Source organism: Cynoglossus semilaevis, chromosome 10 (assembly GCF_000523025.1).
Source record: "Cynoglossus semilaevis isolate Cse_v1.0 chromosome 10, Cse_v1.0, whole genome shotgun sequence".
In the NCBI taxonomy this organism is placed as follows: Eukaryota; Metazoa; Chordata; class Actinopteri; order Pleuronectiformes; family Cynoglossidae; genus Cynoglossus; species Cynoglossus semilaevis.
Genome location: NC_024316.1, coordinates 7733818 through 7753473, shown reverse-complemented (window position 1 = coordinate 7753473; position 19656 = coordinate 7733818). Strand labels below are relative to the sequence as shown.

General features: G+C 40.2%; 2 protein-coding genes across 3 annotated transcripts in view; one reads left to right on the top strand and one right to left on the bottom strand.

The window, feature by feature from the left end:
- Positions 1-428: 428 nt before the first annotated feature.
- Positions 429-5111, bottom strand: gmeb2 (glucocorticoid modulatory element binding protein 2). Of its 2 annotated transcripts, XM_008318576.3 has the most exons (10): positions 4803-5111; positions 3945-4128; positions 3738-3823; positions 3517-3638; positions 3307-3410; positions 2874-3031; positions 2682-2750; positions 2455-2592; positions 2112-2234; positions 429-2010 (listed from the first exon to the last, which is right to left on the bottom strand). In XM_008318576.3, exons 2-10 carry the CDS (start codon positions 4088-4090, stop codon positions 1379-1381), a joined length of 1578 nt encoding a protein of 525 aa, XP_008316798.1. In that variant the 5' UTR covers positions 4091-4128; positions 4803-5111; the 3' UTR covers positions 429-1378. The 2 variants fall into 2 exon arrangements, with proteins under 2 accessions (XP_008316798.1, XP_024915029.1); XM_025059261.1 differs by lacking the exon at positions 4803-5111 and having other exon boundaries at positions 3945-4334.
- A 1745-nt stretch (positions 5112-6856) lies between these two features.
- The window catches only part of plch2a (phospholipase C, eta 2a), a 135843-nt gene continuing 123043 nt past the window's right edge, over positions 6857-19656 (top strand). Inside the window, exons 1-2 of the mRNA XM_017036121.2 lie at positions 6857-7229; positions 18425-18917. Coding sequence (XP_016891610.1) covers positions 18764-18917 — 154 coding nt within the window. The 5' untranslated portion in view covers positions 6857-7229; positions 18425-18763. The remainder of the gene's footprint in view (positions 7230-18424; positions 18918-19656) is intronic.

The window sequence follows — 19656 nt, the reverse complement described above, 5'->3', positions numbered from 1 at the left end:
ATAAAAGTCGTGAATTAAAGCGTTTCTGTTCTGCCGGGTCACAGGAAATGAAAACACACCGCTCCAGTGAGTGTGGTTCCACCAGGACTGCACTGCAGATCACAGAGAGTTCCCGTTCCCTCCCTGAAATAGGAGTAAAATGACTCAGTTCTGCTGTTTCTATGAGACGAGCTTCTTTGTCACTTTAAGGTGAAAAATGTTTTAAAAACGTAGCGTTTCAGTTTCCCACAAAATAAACAACAAAACTTTAAATATTGTATTAAGGTACATGGAGGTGATTTTTTTCAGTCAAATTTCAGATTAAATTACTTTTTGCAAAGATATTGAGTTGAACAATGTATCACAGTGTCAACATGACATCGTATTATTATAACAATGAAGTTATAAAATATTTGGAAAAACCCAGTGATCGGTGTAGACAGTGCTAATTTGTTTTTTAAGCCTAAATTTATTGTAATTTTCTTTAACAGCTCAAACACAAACGGGGAATTTCCACTTTTTCTACAAAATCACAGACAGTATATAACATAATAGAGGTGGTAAAACGACAGGCAGTTGTGCGATGTGCGTTAAGAAAATCGTTCATAATTTTTGTCGATGTTTTCACATTATAATATTTGTAATTATACACAGAAAATATTGTTTCGTATCAAAATATTCAGGTTGTAGTGACGCGGAAAGCAGCGACAGGCGGAACAGATGAAACAGACGAAGCTGCAGAGCTCAGTGTGGGATTGAACAGTCAACATGAATTAGTGGTAGAGAATAAACACAGATGGAGAAACACATTGAACACTTGTCTCAATGTCTACAGCATTAATGCAAGTGATGAATGTGTCGACGCCAAAACAGACACATACACGCAGGTAATGTCTGATCACGGTAACGACTGAAAAATTTAAGCCGTTGCGCCATCTTGTGGCAAATTAGCATCACGCCACTTAAGGTATTTTTCCTCACCTCTGAAACAATGGAAATCAGCCAATTTACTGTACGACAAACTGTTACGCACTTCAATACCAACGGAGCAAGTTATTAAGAAAACAATGAATTCTTCAGCGTAAAATCGTTTTCTGCTCAAGACTTAGCTCAATATAGGGTCTGTAGCCATGCCTCTGTGCACGAACATTAGGGCAAATGAAAAGATTCATACGAGAAAATAACAGGTTCTGTTTTCGCTACACGAAGCAATCACATAAATCTATCTGTACAAATTTCTAATAACACTGAAGAAGTCTGTAGCATGGCACCGAATGATGCAAAAAAAGGAATAACTCATTATTTTGGAGAAGCAGGTAGTTTCTGAACGGACTCTGTATTCATGTTCCTCTTTTTTTTTAAAATCCAAATCCCAAAAAGTTCATATTCGTGTGCATCTCTACGCTTCTATTAACTGCTTTTCAGATTCCTGCTCCGTCTCTTCTATCACGTCAGTCTGCTGAAGTTCACAGTCTCCACCGTCCACCTGAGCTTCATCCAGTGCATCATCCACAGCGGCTGCAGAAGCCTCCACCACACTGATATTTGCCACCTGCTGTTGGACACTGATGCCCTGAGTGGAGGCCAGGCCCTGGAGCGTAGATGGAAGCGTGACCAGCTGGAACTGAGGACCCAGCACCTTAACGAAGGTGGAGGTGCCATCGGTTGTGTCCTCCTGACCTGTCGTCGTGGATAGCACAGTAACGCTGGAGCCGTCGGGGACTAGCTCGGACCCAGGAAGCGCAGAGGTCAGGAGCGTGTACCCACCCAGGTTGGTGCTGGCTGGATCTCCTGCCATGGTCAGAACTTTGCCCAGTGGCAGGTTGGTCAGCTGATTTAGAGGCAGCGTGATCTGGGTGGGAACAGCACTGACCTTTGCTGGACTAGACACAGTACGGGTCAGCCGAGGGCGTTTTGGCGGGGACGGGGCAGGTGCTGGGGCGAGGGTCATCAGAACACTGTTGAGGTGCTGGGATTTACTCTTCAGCTCTTTGGCTCGCTTCCTGTGCTCGTCACACTGCTGCTCCAGAGCTGAAGAGGGGCAGAGAAAACACACAGTGTTTATCTAACTGTATTTCCTTAACATGATCTAGAAGCAGGCGGTTGAGACTGATGAAAAGTCTGTAACTGACCAGCAAGGCTGCGAGTGTACTGTTCTCTATAACGGTCCATCTGGTTCTTATGACTGGAAAGAACCTTCTTCACCTGGTCCAACATTCCAAAGTTCTGCACTATGTTGTTGAGAAGCACAGCATCTGAAAATACAAAATGAATTATTTAAAACTCATTACTGCATGGTCACCACTAAGGACAGAAGGAGGCAAACCACAAAAATAAATAATGTTCATCATAAAAAAATATTTTTCTTGCCATTAGACAACTATTTCTGAAGACCAGGTATAGTTTTGGTCTCAAAGAGTAAAAACAGATATTTTAAGTAGTTCAAGTCAAACGGTCATAGTGCTAATTGCTAACCTTTGACCTGTAGAGGTGGGTTGCATACTCTCTCCTGCAGCCCCTTCAACACCTCCTCCAGCTCCTTCTGAAAGTTCTCCACCACTTCCTCCAACAGCCCTGCATCTTTTACAGCTTGCCAGAACACCACAGTGTCCTCTAATGATGAGATGACACAGAAAAAAATGAAAACCACTTCACTTCTCTTAATAGTGAGTGTGTTTGTGTTAGACAGTGTAACTGATCACCTCCGATGGCTGTGACCCACTCTGAAGTTTCCTCTGTGGTATCAGGAAAAGAAGCTGCGGCTCCATTTACTGCAACACAAACAAGAGACACTAGAATTAGACCAGCGTGTCTGTTTCACTGCGTGCTGAGGTGAGTTAATTTCAAGAGATTTTGAAGCATCATATGCAGACACTAAAACTGCACAAACTCACGATCAGCTGAAGTGGGCGTGGCCGGCACCAGATCAGTGGACGTGTCACTGCTGACAGACACTTTAGCTCCCACCAGGTCGATCTTTGTGCTGCGGCAGGTGTTGGAGCAGACCTTAGCGTGCTGGTAGAAATCCAGCTCACCTGAGTCCATGATCTTCCTGCAAAAGAACATGTAATGAGGCCTTTTCACACATCATCTGGACACACTGCACATATTTACAACCATGTGTAATACAACACTGCCACCCTAAGGCAGGTTTTTCAACTACACATAGACCAGTAATCAGACAATTACACATTTATTTTTGGCTCACACAAGTATATGGAGGACAAAGGGCTAATAACAGCATGGAGAATAGCTAATAACTAATGTATTGCAGAATTGGAAAACTTTCAGCAGTAGGCAGGAGAAAGACTTCCTGTTCATCCAGACCTGAGCATAGTTCCATTGAGGCGAATTGCTCTCTTCCAGTCTTTTAGAGTAGATTTTCCTGCCAAACCCACAAACTCCTTAGGGCTGATGAGCTGCTCGTTAAACTAATAAAAAGACATAAATAATGTTGTAGAGTTTTGATTATTATCAGTTATTTTCTTTTTACAGAGTAGATTTCATGCAGGCTGTGCTGTCTCTTAACAGTCCTACCTGGACACATTTCACATTGATCCCAGGACACACAAACTTCTTCCAGATCAGTGTAGCTTTGGCATCTCCACAGGTGATGGGGTAGAAAACATCAGCTTCAACATCCACCTTCATATCAACATCTGATCAAACAAAATAAAAGAACAATTTACATGTTAAATGTTACAATTAATTCATTTTAAAATGTGACATGATGTTACTGTATAACTCTGGCACAATACCAATGACTTCCTCTTCCTTTAAGAGTGAATCTGATCTGCTGACATCAGCATCTGTCTCCACTGCTTCCACACTCAGGACTTCATCCCTGGAAAGAAAATCATAAAGTGTTATTTTTTTTTGTTTTACCTTGTTGCAAAACATTACAACTTCTTGTTTAACTCAGAAGTGTTTTTTAAACTGACACTATACAGTTTGTGGACAATTACCCTGGTTGAGGCATCATCTCTGCAGTCACCACCACTCCTTTATCCTCCTCCATCACAGGGGTTAAATCCTCACTCACACACTCTGGCATAGTTACAATCACCACTTCACTCATTTCCGACATGGCAACCTCAGATGCAGAAGACATTGTGTGCAGTTGTTAGACCTTCAGAACCAACAGCTGGGCTGTGAAGGAGGAAAGTTTTGGTATAACAAGTCATGTTTCCAGACCAAAACAACTGTGATTGTCAATGTCTTTTTTCCCCTTCAACTGTTCCCTTCTGGTGCTGCCACAGTAGATCATATGCCTCCATCCCACCCTATCTCCTGCTTCCTCTACTTTCACATTAACAACCTCCATGTCCCCTTTCACTAAATCCACAAATCCTCTCATGGGTCTTTCCGTTTTCCTCTTGCCTGGTAGCCCCATCTCCAACATACGGTGTCCAAGCCCCATAGCCCCATCTCCAACATACGGTGTCCAATATATATTCACTATTTCCTCTGTCTCTTTAAACTATTTTTATTTTTTATTTTTAAAGATATTTGACTTTATTCATCTCCGTAAATGAATTATGCATAATTAAATCGATGGCAGCTGAGTTTCCATTACCTTTAGGTAGTTAGAACAACATGAAGAGGGTTAGTGTAATAACGAGTTGGCAAAAAGGTGAGATGGTGGCAGGTTATCGGGTGCAGTGACGTTAACAACTACTGACATGCAACTACAAAAATATGAGATTTTTTGCGCCTTCTCTAAAGATAAAATAGGAAAAGAGACATTTAGCGCTAGGAAGCAACAAATGACAAAGCAATTAAAGTATGGTTAAGAAAAAAACAAATCAACAAGAAAAACTCACCGGCGAGTGTTTCAAAAGCTGTTTCAAATTAGTTGGGACTGGTTCGCAGGGAAGAGAGGCATCGTCGTAACACCAGACCGCTGGTGTCAGAGGAGAGTAAACGCTACGAATGTCACGTTCATGAATACATTTAAAATACACCCAGTGTCAAAATTGACTCTTCGGACAGAAAATGACTGTGAGGTGACATTAAGAAAGCTGAAAAAAAGCTTTTATGTCAACATTCCGTCAGTCCTGTCAAATATGACACGTTACGCTAACCTAATCCTGTTTCACGTGAGCTCAAGTAAGTCTCTTTTTAATACATTTAAATTAGCTCAAGTAATTCTCTTTTTAATACATTTAAATTATTTTACAATGATTTTGAAAATTAAGAAAGCATCAACAACCTAGGTAACTTATCGCTCTGCACCTTTTATTGTTACACTTTACGACAGCCTATTCATATTTCTTCCGGTGTCTGGCTGAAAATATATGTAATGCTTCCCCTTCAGGATGGAGGTCCGCACTACAAGTAGATATAAATCGTATTAGAAGCTACCCTAAGTACAGTATGTGCAGTATACTAGCTATAACGTGTCTTGGCGTACCCTAAATATGCAACTTTATATTACTAAAACTAACTAGTCAGAGAAAGAGAGGAACTAAAGGAACTAGGTGAAAGGAGGTGGAGCAGCTTTAAAAGGTAAGTTTACCCCTCTCCCAAAAGAGGAGGTCAAGACTAGGCGCAAATAATACATTTCTAAATAAAATCAATAATGAATACGATAAGTTTAGATTAGGTGAGTTATGGTTCACAATAGAACCTTATTGTCATGTATTTATCACAAAATTGTCCGAGGTGAACAGTTTGACAAAAGCTCTGATAAACTGCATTTAATGGACGGTTAATGCTCATTGCTAAGTGATGCCTCCTTCAAATGAAAATGTTTTGACTAGAGATTAGATTTACACAAAACAATAATGTACCAATAAACTAAACTAATGCGCCAGGGTACGATAGTGAGTTGATAGCACCATCTGGTGTCAGAGGCGAGTAAACGCTACGAATGTTACGTTCGTGGATATATTTAAAATACATTTAGTGTCAAAATTGACTCTTCTGACAGAAAATGACTCTGAGGTGATAGTAAGAAAGTTGAAAGAAAGCTTTTATGTCAACATTCCGTCAGTCCTGTCAAATACGACAGATGTTTCGCTAACCTAATCCTGTTACACTTCAGCTCGAGTAAGTCTCTTTTTAATACATTTAAATTATTTTACAATGATTTTGAAAATTAAGAAAGCATCAACAACCTAGATAACTTGTCGCTCTGCACAATTTATTGTTACACTTTACGACAGTCTATTCATATTTCTTCCGGTGTCGGGAAAAAATATATGTAATGGTTCCCCTTCAGGCTGGAGGTCCACACTACAAGTAGATATAAATCGTATTACATGCTACCCTAAGCACAGCATGTACAGTACATTAACTGTAACGTGTCTAGACGTACCCCTAAATGAAGCCTAAACTTTATATTACTAAAACGAACTAGTCAGAGAAAGAGAGGAACTAAAGGAACTAGGTGAAAGGAGGTGGAGCAGCTTTAAAAGCTAAGTTTACCCCATCTTAGGAGGTCAAGATTAGGCTAAAATAATACATTTTTAAATAAAATCCATAATGAATACAATAAGTTTAGAGTAGGTGGGTTATGGTTCACAATAGAACCTTATTGTCATGTATTTATCACAAAATTATCCGAGGTGAACAGTTTAACAAAAGCTCCGATAAACTGCATTTAATGGACAGTTAATGCTCATTGCTCATTGTGATGCCTCCTTCAAATGAAAGAGCGATTAGGTTTACACAGAACAATAATGTACCAATTAACTCAACTCATGCCAGGGTATGATAGTGAATTGATAGCACCATCTGCTGTATAGAAAGGGGAGCAACATGCAGACTAAAACCAATACCACATTGCTTACATCTTGTGTTTTTTTTTCTTATTTTTTATTCCACTTGATTAGCTGTGTGCAGTAATTTTAAATCTTCACTCACACAGCAGCAGCTCCGCTGTGATCCAGCCGACAGGCTGTAGAACCAGTTCCTTTGTTTCCTCACTGCTGCTCTCTGAGCCTGTTAGGTGTACTGTAACCTGCTGCAGAGTGTCCTTTTATGAGCCCACTCTTATACCTGCACAGTGACTGTTGGCAGTACTTGCATTAACCCTCAAAGAGTCTGACCCCACCATTCTGTACACCAGGAAGTTGCACTTTGCTCTTAGTGCCAGGGGAGGAGGAGCTGGGGCTTTCCTTTTCCCTCCTCCTTTAACTTGGGAGTTACTTGTACCTCATGCAGAGTAAAGGTGGAGGGCTCAGGAAGCACTTTACCGCATGGACTAAAATCACACACACCAGCACATACGGCGGTAGTCTCACAAGGTAAGACTCAAACACAACCTGCTGCACACACTTTGTGTTTGTCTACCTGCCTGTCTCTGATTGGACGTAGTTTTTTTTTGTATTTGGGCTAGTTTGATCTCACTTAAATCTGGATTGTTAATTAAATGAAAACATTTATAATCCTTGAAACCATCTCCCAGAAGCTGGTTGTGCTATGACAGGAGGCAGGTAAAACTATTCCTTGGTGATTTGTTTATTGAATGAGTGAGTTCAGGAACAGGGTTTGTGTTGATGGAGTTGATGTGAAATCTGGAGCGAAACACAGATTTCATTCAGATACTAGAGATAAAATCAACATGCACACCTGTATGTAATCACAACACTTGTACTGTTGTTATCGTATCATTCCAAGGGTACTTGAGTAGTTGGGTCCGGCAAATTCATTATTCCTAAGTTTTAATGGTAAAGATATTGTATTGGAGTTTATTTTTTATTGAATGACTTCAGTATTTCCTCAGGGCTCATTCTTATTTATCATGTGAATTGGACATCATCTTGAATGTCAACTTTAATAGGAAGAATATATTCACAACCCCAGAGATGTTGAAATTCTCATTGTTTTCTTGTCTTTATTTTGTTCAATATCTGTTGATCTGTCATCCAGGCTGTCAGTGGAGTTTTATAACCTGTAATTTATTCTTTATTATTTATTTTTTTAACTGCCCCCCATAACCACTTTGAAATTCCAGAACCAACATCTAAATGCATATCAATCTTTTGGCTTAAGTACAACTATTTTTGGGCTAATTTACTGGACAATTGTAGCCATTTTGTTATCTATTGTAGTTATCTATTGCTAGTATTATCTGTCAGTTATTGATTTTTAAAATTTCCTTATTTGCTCAACTATTACTTATTCCATTCCATTGAAATCCTTTGTATGCTGCTGCTGTTGTTAATGTATCACAGGGAACATTTTAAAATCTGGTGAACAATCATCAGTGCCATTTATTGTTGTTGTCTGTTGTGGGTTTTTATGTCAGGATGGCACTGAAGCAGAACCAAAGCTTGTACACAAGTCCAAATTACAATAGACGACAAAACTGGAGCAGCTGTGAGGCTGTGTGTGTGGGTGGCAGGTTGTTTGCGAGGGGACATCCTTCCTTGATTGTTCTTGCAGACATACACACACACTGACACAGACTTAGATATGTGCACACACACAAGCTTAGACACAGTAGTGGAAGAAGAAGGATAACACCTGCAGAGTTGACAGACCACATCTGTTTCAGCTGCAGCATCAAACACACGTCAGATCTGAGAGTCAGCCACGACAACAATCAAACTTCTCCCGTGTCGCATTTTAGGCTTCTGCGGCTCCGTATGGACATCAAAGTGTATTAACAGAAATCCAACTGACCTCACGGAGCACGGATGTGATCCCTTTGATACTTTTTATTTTATTTTATTTAGAAAAAATCAAATTCCCTTTTGTAAATTTTACAGAAGATAGGCAGGAATAGAGATGCCCTCGTTTTCAAATACACAAGAGTTCTTTAAGATAAGGAATTGGGCTTGTACTCTAAAGATTGCTGGTTCAAATCCCAGCACTGACAGGAATGTGGGGTGTTGAGCAAGTACAAAAACCGCCCTCTCACAGGTGAACTAAACAGTTCCTGTGTGTTCTAAGCAGTGAGGTGTTTCACTGATGGTTTTATTAAACCCCTGGGGGGATTATTCAAATACTGAAAAAAAACTTAAATTAAAAATCAATACATGAAACTATTTCATAAACAGTTCAAGTTGCCAAACATATTTTATAGAAAAGTCCGATTTAAGTATTTTCAGAGGCTCGAGGGACTTTAATGAGAAAATAAGTTACATCTTCATGTTGATGAGTGCACGGTGGATCAGGTTCACAGCGCTTTGTCTGTTTGGTGTGTCTGAGTGGAGGAAGTGAAGTTCAAAAGGGCCGAGGGTTCATTTAAGGAGACTATAAGGCAGTGATGGAGGGAGTGGGGTCTCCCCTTTTTGAATGAAAAAAAAAGGTCACTGCCTCAGTCTTATGGATGGAAGTTCAGGCTGCCATTGCTTTTAATGCTTTGATTTTGGCATGAACTCATGGCTCTACAGACGGCTTAAGTTCTGCAGGAGGAGAGTAAACACAGTGTCAGCTGTCACTGGGACACAGTACAGACAGTCTACAGACAATCTTATTTGTTCATCAGATTAATGAAGGTAGTTGAACAGGTCAATGTCAGGTGAGAGACTGTACTATGACACCTACTACAGTACAGTTCCTGCCTGCTGTATTACTGTAATACTTACCACCAGTAATACTGCTTTAACTAAATTACAGGTAAAAGACTCTTTAATGATCAGGTATGTTTCTATATGTCTTTAACCCAGGGACATTAAGTCACTTCACTGTTGTAGCAACACGTCACATGTGAAGTAACTTCCGAGGGAGGAACTGTAAGAGGGTTATAAAACAGCAGAGCGTTCTCATGATCTCACCTGATGTTTACCTTTAAAGTAGCTCTTACACCAATCCTGTAGACAGAGTGACTTTTATTTATCACTGTCTCCAAATGTAGCTCCAAATACTGAAGTTTCAGTTTTGACCATAGCTGTGTTTCTGCACACATTCTATAGGTGAAAATGTAATGTATTATCTAAAAGCTGTAGATGTCGTCACATGTCGAAGAGAGAGGACAATAATGCTTTCTGGGGGAATGCTTCCAGCTACGTCTGGGAGATTCTGAACATTTTATTACCTCCTTAAATCGAGTTATATACAGGTGTCTGTAGCAGCAGACAGAAAATATAGCTTCTGCCTCTAAAATCACAAAAGCAATCCCAGTGTTCTGTTTGATGACATTTCAGTTTTTGAGGTAATGCAGCAACCTTCAGGTGCCTCCAGTCCAGAACTGATTGAAAAATTCCAGCCCAGTCAGAACTTATATCTGACCGAACATCCTTATGAAACATTTGGATGATGATCAGTTGTGTGACATGATTTTTAGCAGCTATCAGAATTTAATTTAAATAAAGGAAACAGTGTCACCTTTTGCATCTCGGTTATTAACTCATTCACATCCGACTGTAGGCAGTAGGTATTTATAGATCTATGTGTCATGAATTTCACCAACGCAATTTCAGAAATTTAATTTTTAATTCAATATAAATTGAATTGATTTTGGATTGGCCCCAGTGGAACACTCTCCCCAAACCACCTGAACTGTATTACTGCATGTGTATTGTGAGATGGAGCTACTGTATGTAGTGTAAGTGTGTAGCATTGTTATCTTTATGGTGAGAAGATCATCAGTTAAACCTCTTGAATTAACAGATTATCTTTCTTTGCTAAGTGTGATAATTGTAGGTGTAAATTAGCAGTGGGTGTGAAAGTACATGGAATTAACCTTGAATTCTCTCGTGTGTTTTGAATTTTTCCTGTTGGCTCACAGGTTCTGTAGTTTGTTATTGTTTTGTCTGGAATTAAGTTTTCCTCATTGGTGGATTCTAAATTCAAAGTGTTTGATATTACATTTTTTTGATGCCTTTCAACTCCATCTGGTTAGTTCTACCGTCTAATCTGTGTTTCTCAACGACATAGTCTCCTTCCCTCAGAGGTCTTGCAGTTTGGTTTATTTTTCTTTTGTTTGTCGTCTTCTGTCTACAGCTTTGTTTCCTCATGGTCCCGTGACGTGTTGTAAATCCTCACTTAAGACTCTTTGTCTCTCACTCCTTATGGTAAACCAACAGACACTAGATTCACAGACCTATCAACATTGGACCAATGGAGACTAAAACATGCACGCACACAGATCCAGGCTGCTGGATCTGGCTTTCAGCTGGTGATGCAGATGGTACTGTCTCTATCTGTGCCAAACTGTTGTACATGAACACGACAGTGAGTTCAGTGCAGTGACCTCCACAGGCTGTGGAGAAGAATGCAGTTCAAAACACTGGTGATGTGGTAAAGCAGCAGGATGGCAGCATGGGTCTGCAGTGATACGGTCACGCTGTGGTGTCAGCTGTCTCAGAACATCTCTCAAAAACACTTGTATAAGTCTGTGTCAGAGGTTTATTTTATGAAAATGTGTTTTGAAGCCTTGATATGCATTATTGGAGAAAGGTTTGTTTGACAGTTGCATCTCAGTTATTATGTTTAAATGTACAATGTTTAATTGAAAACTGGGCCTAGACTCCTGCCCAAATGGTTTAAGGTGTTTCACAGCTGCGACTGCTTCAGTTAAATGTGTTCCGACTGAACTGGTTTTTATCTACAAAGGAACTCCATACAATTGGCATTGGGTTCTGGGTTGAATGACTCTACAATAGGTGCAGGTCTCGGGCCGCTCCCACTCCAGTTCATAAACATAGCGACGTGCACGTTGGTTTAAAGAAACAATCCTACCATTCTGTGGTTAGTTTTGGCAGGGTAGCGGCATTAGCCGAGGCTTCAACTGCACACATGGCCAACTCAAAATTATCTAAGAGAGGGAAAAGTTATTTATAGTTACCCTTCTATCTCTAACATTTGGCAAATTTGCTAAAAATTAGTCAAGCGCTGACTATCTTGCATGACTAAATGTAAACAAAAAAGAAAGAAAATGGTAGTTTGCCAAAATGGAAAAATGTGGTCATTGAAAACAGTTAATTTTTCAATTGTTTTCAAAAATAGTTTTAAAGTAGTTCAATTATAACTTATTGTAAGGTGAGAAATGGCCACATTATTGGCAAATTTCTCCGGCTGATCTTCCAAAATGATGGAACGTGCAAGCCTACTTCACAAAGACATACCTGGTTTACTGTTCAAAATTACCAGCAGACTTGTTATCCTGCCAACTCACTGGCGAACGAACAAGTGGCAGCATGTGCCTGAGCTGGATTTGCCGTGTGTTTTGCCGGTAACACCCTCCAAAAGTAATTATGTTAGAAACCTTAAATGCTGAGTAGCATAGAGTTGAAAACAGCATCTAACACGCCCAAAGTCTGATTGAAAACAATTAGAAATGGATATATCTCAAATTAGATCATTTGCCCACCAGGCTAAGGATCCACTTTAACTGCACTGAGGGCTCAATTTAGCAGGCACTCAAGAAACTCTGAAAAGAAATCCTGAAGTTTCATTGCTATTAGATATAAAATTATTATAGTTGACCCTTGACCTTTCAGACAAAAATGGCAAAATTGACAGAGAATGCAAAACAGATACAAAAGATCAGAATAAAAGAAAGTTATAAAGTCACAGTCGTTAAAGACAAAGTAATATATATATATATATATATATACACATAAAAGAAACAGGTAGATGGGTAAAGTCCAAAAAACCATTTAAATCTTGGTCAAAAATAAACAAACTAAAAACATAACTAAGATTGAGAACTCCTTTATTCGTCCTACAGTGGTGAAAATACCAAATGATTGAGTCACAAGTGACTCGAGGTCACCCTATCGCTGAGTGTTAGCCAAAAATAAAGCAACCAAAGCTAACATGTACCCAAGAGGAAAGCTAATTTCTTTTTTTCCATAAAACTGACCTGGAAAAGACACACATTCTAGAAACATCTTACGGGTGAAAAAAATATGATGTTAAAACAGTTTAACACCAACCCCACTGTGACTGTGACCTTTTCAAGTATGGACTGCTGTAGTTACTGTGAGCGATCCTTGTTTCCCTGGGAAAATGTTTTTATAATACTGAACGAATGTCTAAGGCAAACATTTGATTTTTTTGCAACAACAGAAAAAGCTATGTTTTTACACAACATTAGCATATTATGCTATTTAGGTTATTTTCAATTTTCGGTCCAGCTAGCCATTTTGGCATGCTCTACTTTTCCTTGTTTGCTCCAAAAGAAGTGAAGAACGTTACGTTCTCCCTCTCCATAACTATATACAAAGTCCCTGACAGAAGAAACAAGAAAAGCTCAGATGTTTTACAGCCACCTGTCTGTTTTACACTGGGTTCTGCCTCAAACACATGCATTTGTTTACAGCTCTCAGCAGAGTTTAAGAGGATTTCTGCATTGGATAACATTGAGTTGTGGCTGAAGCAGGAGTCTAATTTCTGTTGGTGCTGATGATTCTGAAGAGATTTAGCGAGCAGTAAATGAGGCCATTTAATCGTCTTCGGGACATTATAGTCATCACTTAGTGTATTTTCTCCCTGTGCACTGCTGTGACCATCTGCACTGACCAGGTTTGACCAGTTATCATCGGTGAGGTGGAGCTAATGGAGAAAAGCCTCTGCTCCGGTGTTTGTGCTCATGTGTTGTATTTGACCAGATCGAGGCCCTCAGAGATTGTCATTGTCCTGCTGATTCATTGTTTTGTTTCTTGGTAACAAAGCATTAACACACGAGCCTTTGCCTGGCTGCAAGAAATAGAACACCATCGCTGGCCCACATTCTGAAGAACTTCTTTTACAGTTTTTTTGCTCCTGCTCTCATTTCATCTTACTAAGATCAGCCTTACATGGAGAACAAAACTGTATTTTCTCTGCGTTCATGCATGACTTCTTGACTCGCTGCTGGCCAACTGCACCCCGGGCTTTTTGGCAGCTACAGTAAAAACCTGCGTTCAGTTTTTGATGGGGAAGGTGGGTTCTCCGACTCTTTGAGGAGGCTTGTTTTTCACCACGGTGTTGGTTTTCAGCCTCATTCAGTGCAGACGAAGGGGATTTAACATCGGTGAAACCCGGCACCTTAGCTGAGATAAAGACCGTACAGACTGAAAACAATCCTGGCTCCTGGGAAAGAACGGTTTCTGCTGCAGCCTCTGCTGCTGCCGTAGCTGCTTATTCATTTATTCAGCTGAATGGTGTTGACTTTGGAAAGATGGAGAACTCAGAGGATTCGGTCCCAAATGATCAAAGACATTTCATCACTTCAATTCTGATAATGGCACCAGAACGACTACAATTCGCAGTCACAGGAGCTTTCGCTCTTATTTCCTGCTCCACCGTATTGTTCTGTCTGTCAGCCAACACTGCATTCAGTTTATAGATGTCTACAAACGTGTAACAAGACACCAAAACCAACACATGCAAACCTTCCTTGGAGCTGTGTTGTGTAACACTAAACACCTCTGTGTGGATAAGAAATGAATTCTTTTGAAAGAGAAACTCTGAGTTTCAGTGGGTTGGGTTTCAACCACCTAAGTATTGTTCATCCTCCATCCTCCCAACCTCTGTAACAGTCTTTTGGTGCAACAAATAATTACCTTGGATTTATTTTGCAGCAAGATATTTTAACTGTCCTCCACTGGGATCTAAAAACAACTTACTGACTCCATTATCATAAATTCATGCCGTGGAGTCTCTGGCCTCCGTTTCCAACTGTCTTAATTCACACAAACACACACAGCATTTCTGTTTTCAAACAACTACTTGTTAGAAGTAAGAAAATATATATTATATTGAGCTTAGCCGAATCGTACTAGTAAAAACAAAAGAAAAAAAAGGCTTTAAATAAACATTTGTAAAAATATAAATAATGATGATAAATTGTAACTAGAGCTGTTATTTTACGTCTGTTGCTTTAATTGCCCTGTGATATTTGGATACAGCATGTGCAAATGCTAAACAAATTAATCGGGCATGGGTGCACACACACATTCAACGGACAGAGTTTTATTGTTACCCTGTTATCAGAACTGTGAGCGAATGTGAATGTGTGTGTGTGTGTGTGTGTGTTCTTCTCTCTCTCTCTCTCTCTCTGTGTGTATCTTCCATCTCCCTCCTGCTCACTCACAAGCAGTTCCGGAGAGCAGGCAGTTAAAGTGAGTGTAACAAGGCAGTCACAACAACACTCCGGAGTATGAACCACACGATAAAACACGCTCTGCAAACACTCCAAACTCCCCTAATGCATTATTCACACCTTTGTTGGCGCGTTTGTGCAGACTTTGGTCTTCCTGAGCCACAGATACTGGTCTGAGACTGAATGTTTTTTTCTGCTCTGGTTAAAAACACTACTTGCAGGCGTAAAGCTTTCACTCTGTCTTACTCCGTTTAGTCAGGGTGGCTGCTGGGAAATGAAGGTTAAGTGCTGGTGTGGAGCTTGTATCAACCTCAGTGTACTTTACAACAGGGAGGGAGTCAACCCACAGCTAGTGTTACAGCTTTCAGGAACTCTTTTGTTCCGTTTAATGGCCACGTGCATGCACTAACAGCCTCACTCACCATGTGGTGTTTACAACGTGTCAAAAAATACTGCAGTTTTATGGGACGGTGTGGCAACTGTACATGTCATCTATTCATTACTTAACTCTTAATACTAGTCAAACCTGTATCCCAATCATGGGTGAGGGTCTGTCCTGCCCAGTCACGGTTGCAACTGACAGGCCAGCACACGAGAAGTGACAGGGAATATGTGGTTCCTCTGGGAAATCAAAACCCAGGACTCTCTGCTCCCTGCTTGCCAACCGCTAAGGAGGCATAACGTCCCCCGTAAATAGTAAAAATGATAACTTTAAGTTATTTGGCCAGATTGGGATGGTCTGCTGAAGACTCTTATTAGAGCCGTGTTTTAGAGAATTATATAAAATCAAAGGCAAAGCATGTTTAAATGAAGCGTCATCTCCTTGATGCAGTAGATCAAACACTTTGAGTTCAGCCCCGGACTTAAGAGAGTGTTTGATAAGACTCGTATAATGAATTAAAGTGTGGGGAAAATCCAACACTCATATGACAGCTTGTTTAAATCTTGTACGTTGCTGGATTTGTCAGCGTAAATAAAGGATAGATCAGGTTCAAGTGAGCAGCTGGTACTGAGCCTCATCAAAGTGGAAGGTCTGAAGTGAAGATGATAGAGAGTTAGCTGTGAGCTGAGTACTGATGAGTTTTCTTCCCCTTTCCCTCGCATAAAATAAAACTCTGGCTTTGCCTACATCCTACTCTGCTATAATTTATCTACTGTACGATGATAGCGTAAAAATATGAACTGGGGATTTCTCCACAGCAGTGGTTGTTTTAATGATGTTTCAGCTTCACATCTATGGTTAGACAGAGCAGGAGAAGTCACTTCACCAACAAGTCAAGGCAAGTCAGAATGGAAAAGCTGGACGAGATTGTTATCTCACGTTTCCAGCATGAGGTTCTGATGGTTGCAGGCTGCGGTTCCTGTGTTTTGTTTTTGTCTCCATAGATTTATAATTTTCCTATAATTTATTCACTAACCCTAAGTTCAACCTGGTGTTGATGTTCCCAAAGGGCCGTAGCCCTCAGTGTGGACACACTGCTGTCTTTATTTAGTACTCAGTGCTACTCTTGTTGCTTATTATGATGAAATACATTTTCACAAAATGTAATTGAAAATGTATTCAGTAATGTGGGGATGTAATTTTGAAAAATTTGTTTCTATTTTTTCCATTACTGTAGCCTCAGGAGCGACCATGAAGAGGGGAAACCAACACCGAATTCTCATTTCTGTTTTAATGGGTTAATGGACACCAGTGGCTATGTCTGAAAAATATGTAATGAAAGCTTTGTGTGCTCTGTATACATCTAACAATAAGTCAAAATATTTACTATATGCAGAAAAATGTTTGAACGTTAACCATAAAATGCAGTAAAAATAGCTTAAAGAGAGCAAGAAGTTACCCTAGCAACAACAAAATGACAAAACAAAATAAAAAGACAGACTATAAAACAGCTGTATTTGAAGTCTGAGGCAACTATAAAGGATTTAAACTTTACACAGACATACTGTAGATACAAAATTGGTAAAAAAAAAAAAACCCTTACAACAGTTTCCCCCCAAAAACAAACTAAAACCTAGTCAACAGGACATTATTTCTAACCTGTTCTTCTATAAAACCTTTGTATCCTTTCTCAAACAGCGGCTAGCGTGTTCCAAAACTGTTCCAGCTTGTCGTTGACTAATGACATCATCTGTTACATTCCCCTTAAGGTACGATTACAACATCAGGGGTGAATGGATGAATGAATGAAAAAATGGAGGGAAAAACTTCCGCCAGCATGTCAGTGTTGGAATTAGCACTTAACATTCCAGCCAGACCACAGCCCCCATCACACACACACACACACACACACACACACTTGTCTCTGTCCAGATAGTGTGTGTATATGTATGTTTGATGGTAACAGGAACGTGTCCAGACCTGCAGCTCAGGCAATCTGACCGCCAGCCTCCCACAAACAGTTCTGAACATGTCGGCCAACCCGCCAACCACACATCGTCTACAAAACCAAGACTGACTCCCTGACTGCACGTTAGTCACACTCATTGTTAACTTGTTGGCAGGAGAAGCGTTGGACGTTATAGGCAGCACAACAGTAAATCTTTCGCTCCCTAAAATCTGATCAATAAGGATTCTCTCCAGCTGAGCGCAGAGGTTTTGACGTTGATCTGGTCCTTAGGCTCTTGGCTATTTGTGTGGTGACGGACGGAGGCCAGGTAGGTAAACAAAGGATGTTCAGAGAGCTGAGGAGAGTGTGAGGTGTGGTCTGACATGTTGGCAGTTGTCAGGCTGTGTTGTGTGCACAATGAAGTTCTGTTTAAAAGCCCTGTACATCAATGAATCACGAGCTCTTGAATTCACATTTCTGTCAATGGACTGCATTTGCGCTGGTATTTACATAACTGAATTATGTAAGTCTCACTTGTGTAATGGCATCCAACAATGGGAGCACAAATGGAGTCTGAGGTCAGATGGAGTTTGTCGAGCAGCCTTAAGGCATGAGGAGTGGACTGCATTGACCTCCGTCTGTCTGCAGTGGTCTGTATGTGAACCAAGTAGGACACAACAATTTACAAAACAGACCTCATTTTAGATCTTTTTTTTTTAATTTTTAAAATTTAAATTTTTCAATTTTTTTAAAAATATAAATTTAGTCATACGTGCAGCTAGTTTTTAATATACATTTAGTCATACGTGCAGCTAGTTTTTAATGGATTTAATTTGGAATGAGGTCTGTGAAATGTTTTTCTGCCCTTTTACTCACTAGTTCTAGATCTTATTCTATAAAAATTGCAAGTATTGTAAATCATAATCTCATTTTGAGTAACATAAGTGATGAATAAGGGACAGTGGATATGGAGCAGGTTGAGAGACAGTCATGTTGTCTTAATGGAGTCAGCTGAGCATCAGCTAAAAGCTGACTAAAACACGATTGTCTAAAGGATGTTTAAAGTTTTTCTTTTCTTAAATTCACGTCTCACTCTCACCTTTCTTTTCTTCTCCTTGTTCCTCCTTCATAGGTGACTGTTGCAGCTTCACCTTCACCTGTGATTATGATTCGAATGAGGCGAGCAATCAGCTTCCAGGGTCGGTGTCTCTGACAGATGACTGTCATCATGACCTCTTCATCACACAGTACAGACTAGGACTACCTTCATCGTCTCTCTTTGACATTTGGAAACTTCATCGAAAGTTTGAATTCCACGTCAATATCTACTTTTATTTGGAGGGACCTCTGTCCACTGCCTCAGACCTCCGACTTCTCCAACCTTGGAAAATTTATCGTTATCGTACCAGTGAATCAGGAACCGACCATCTTCATCTCAGTCCTGACCTCCAACCTGTGATATCTGACCATCATGGAGTCAGTGGCAGCTAGAATGGCCATGGTGACGGACTCTCCAAACCCCTCACTGAGGTCGAGGACCACCGTGACCTCAGACAGAGACTCTTTCATCAGCATCGTCAGCCTCGCTTGCAGCCACTTCCTGTCGGCCAATGTCATCAATGTTGGTAAGTCCTGTCTTCTGCTTGTTACTCGTCTTCGGTGCTGAGAGTTGTTGTTGTTTATGCGTACGATACTAGTAGTTGTGATGGGTTTTCTGTTGTCTTCTGGTTGGTTGACCCTCAGCGTACTGTTGCTGGGCTGATACCTGTGCTGCTATTGTGATCATGTGTCACTAGACAGAACTACATTGTGTTTTTCATTCTTTTTGTGCAGTATAACTATTTAAAAACCATGATTCCCACTATATATTCTACAAAATACATTTCTTTCTTTAGGCTTTTGGTTTTTTTTTTTATTTTCAAGGTATAAAAATGAGAAATGAAAACCTGGACCTTGCTGCAGGGAGAGATTTTGTCCTGCATTCTAAAGGTGCTGAATTTGTATCGCTGATGTTATGTTTTGCCTTAAAGCTGCTGTCAGGGAGTATACTCTGGGTGAAATGTTTGCCACGTAGCTCCTGGCATATGTTCTGACAGCAGTCAGTAACGCAGACAGGGTTTCTTCAACCTTACAGTCGTCCCCAGTTGTTTTTCCCATGTTTCTTTAAACTTCTAGAAAAAACAGCCACTAGTAGTGAAGCTAGCAAAAGGTAGCAGCTTTAATTCTTACCTTTACTAGAGAAAAGTCGTTGGTTGCCAATAACATTGTGTCGTCAGAATCTTTATTTCATTGATTTAAGATGTTAGTTATGCATTTTTCGCGTGTGTGCATTACGGTTGCGTTTGTTATCTGGAAGAGTTGGTT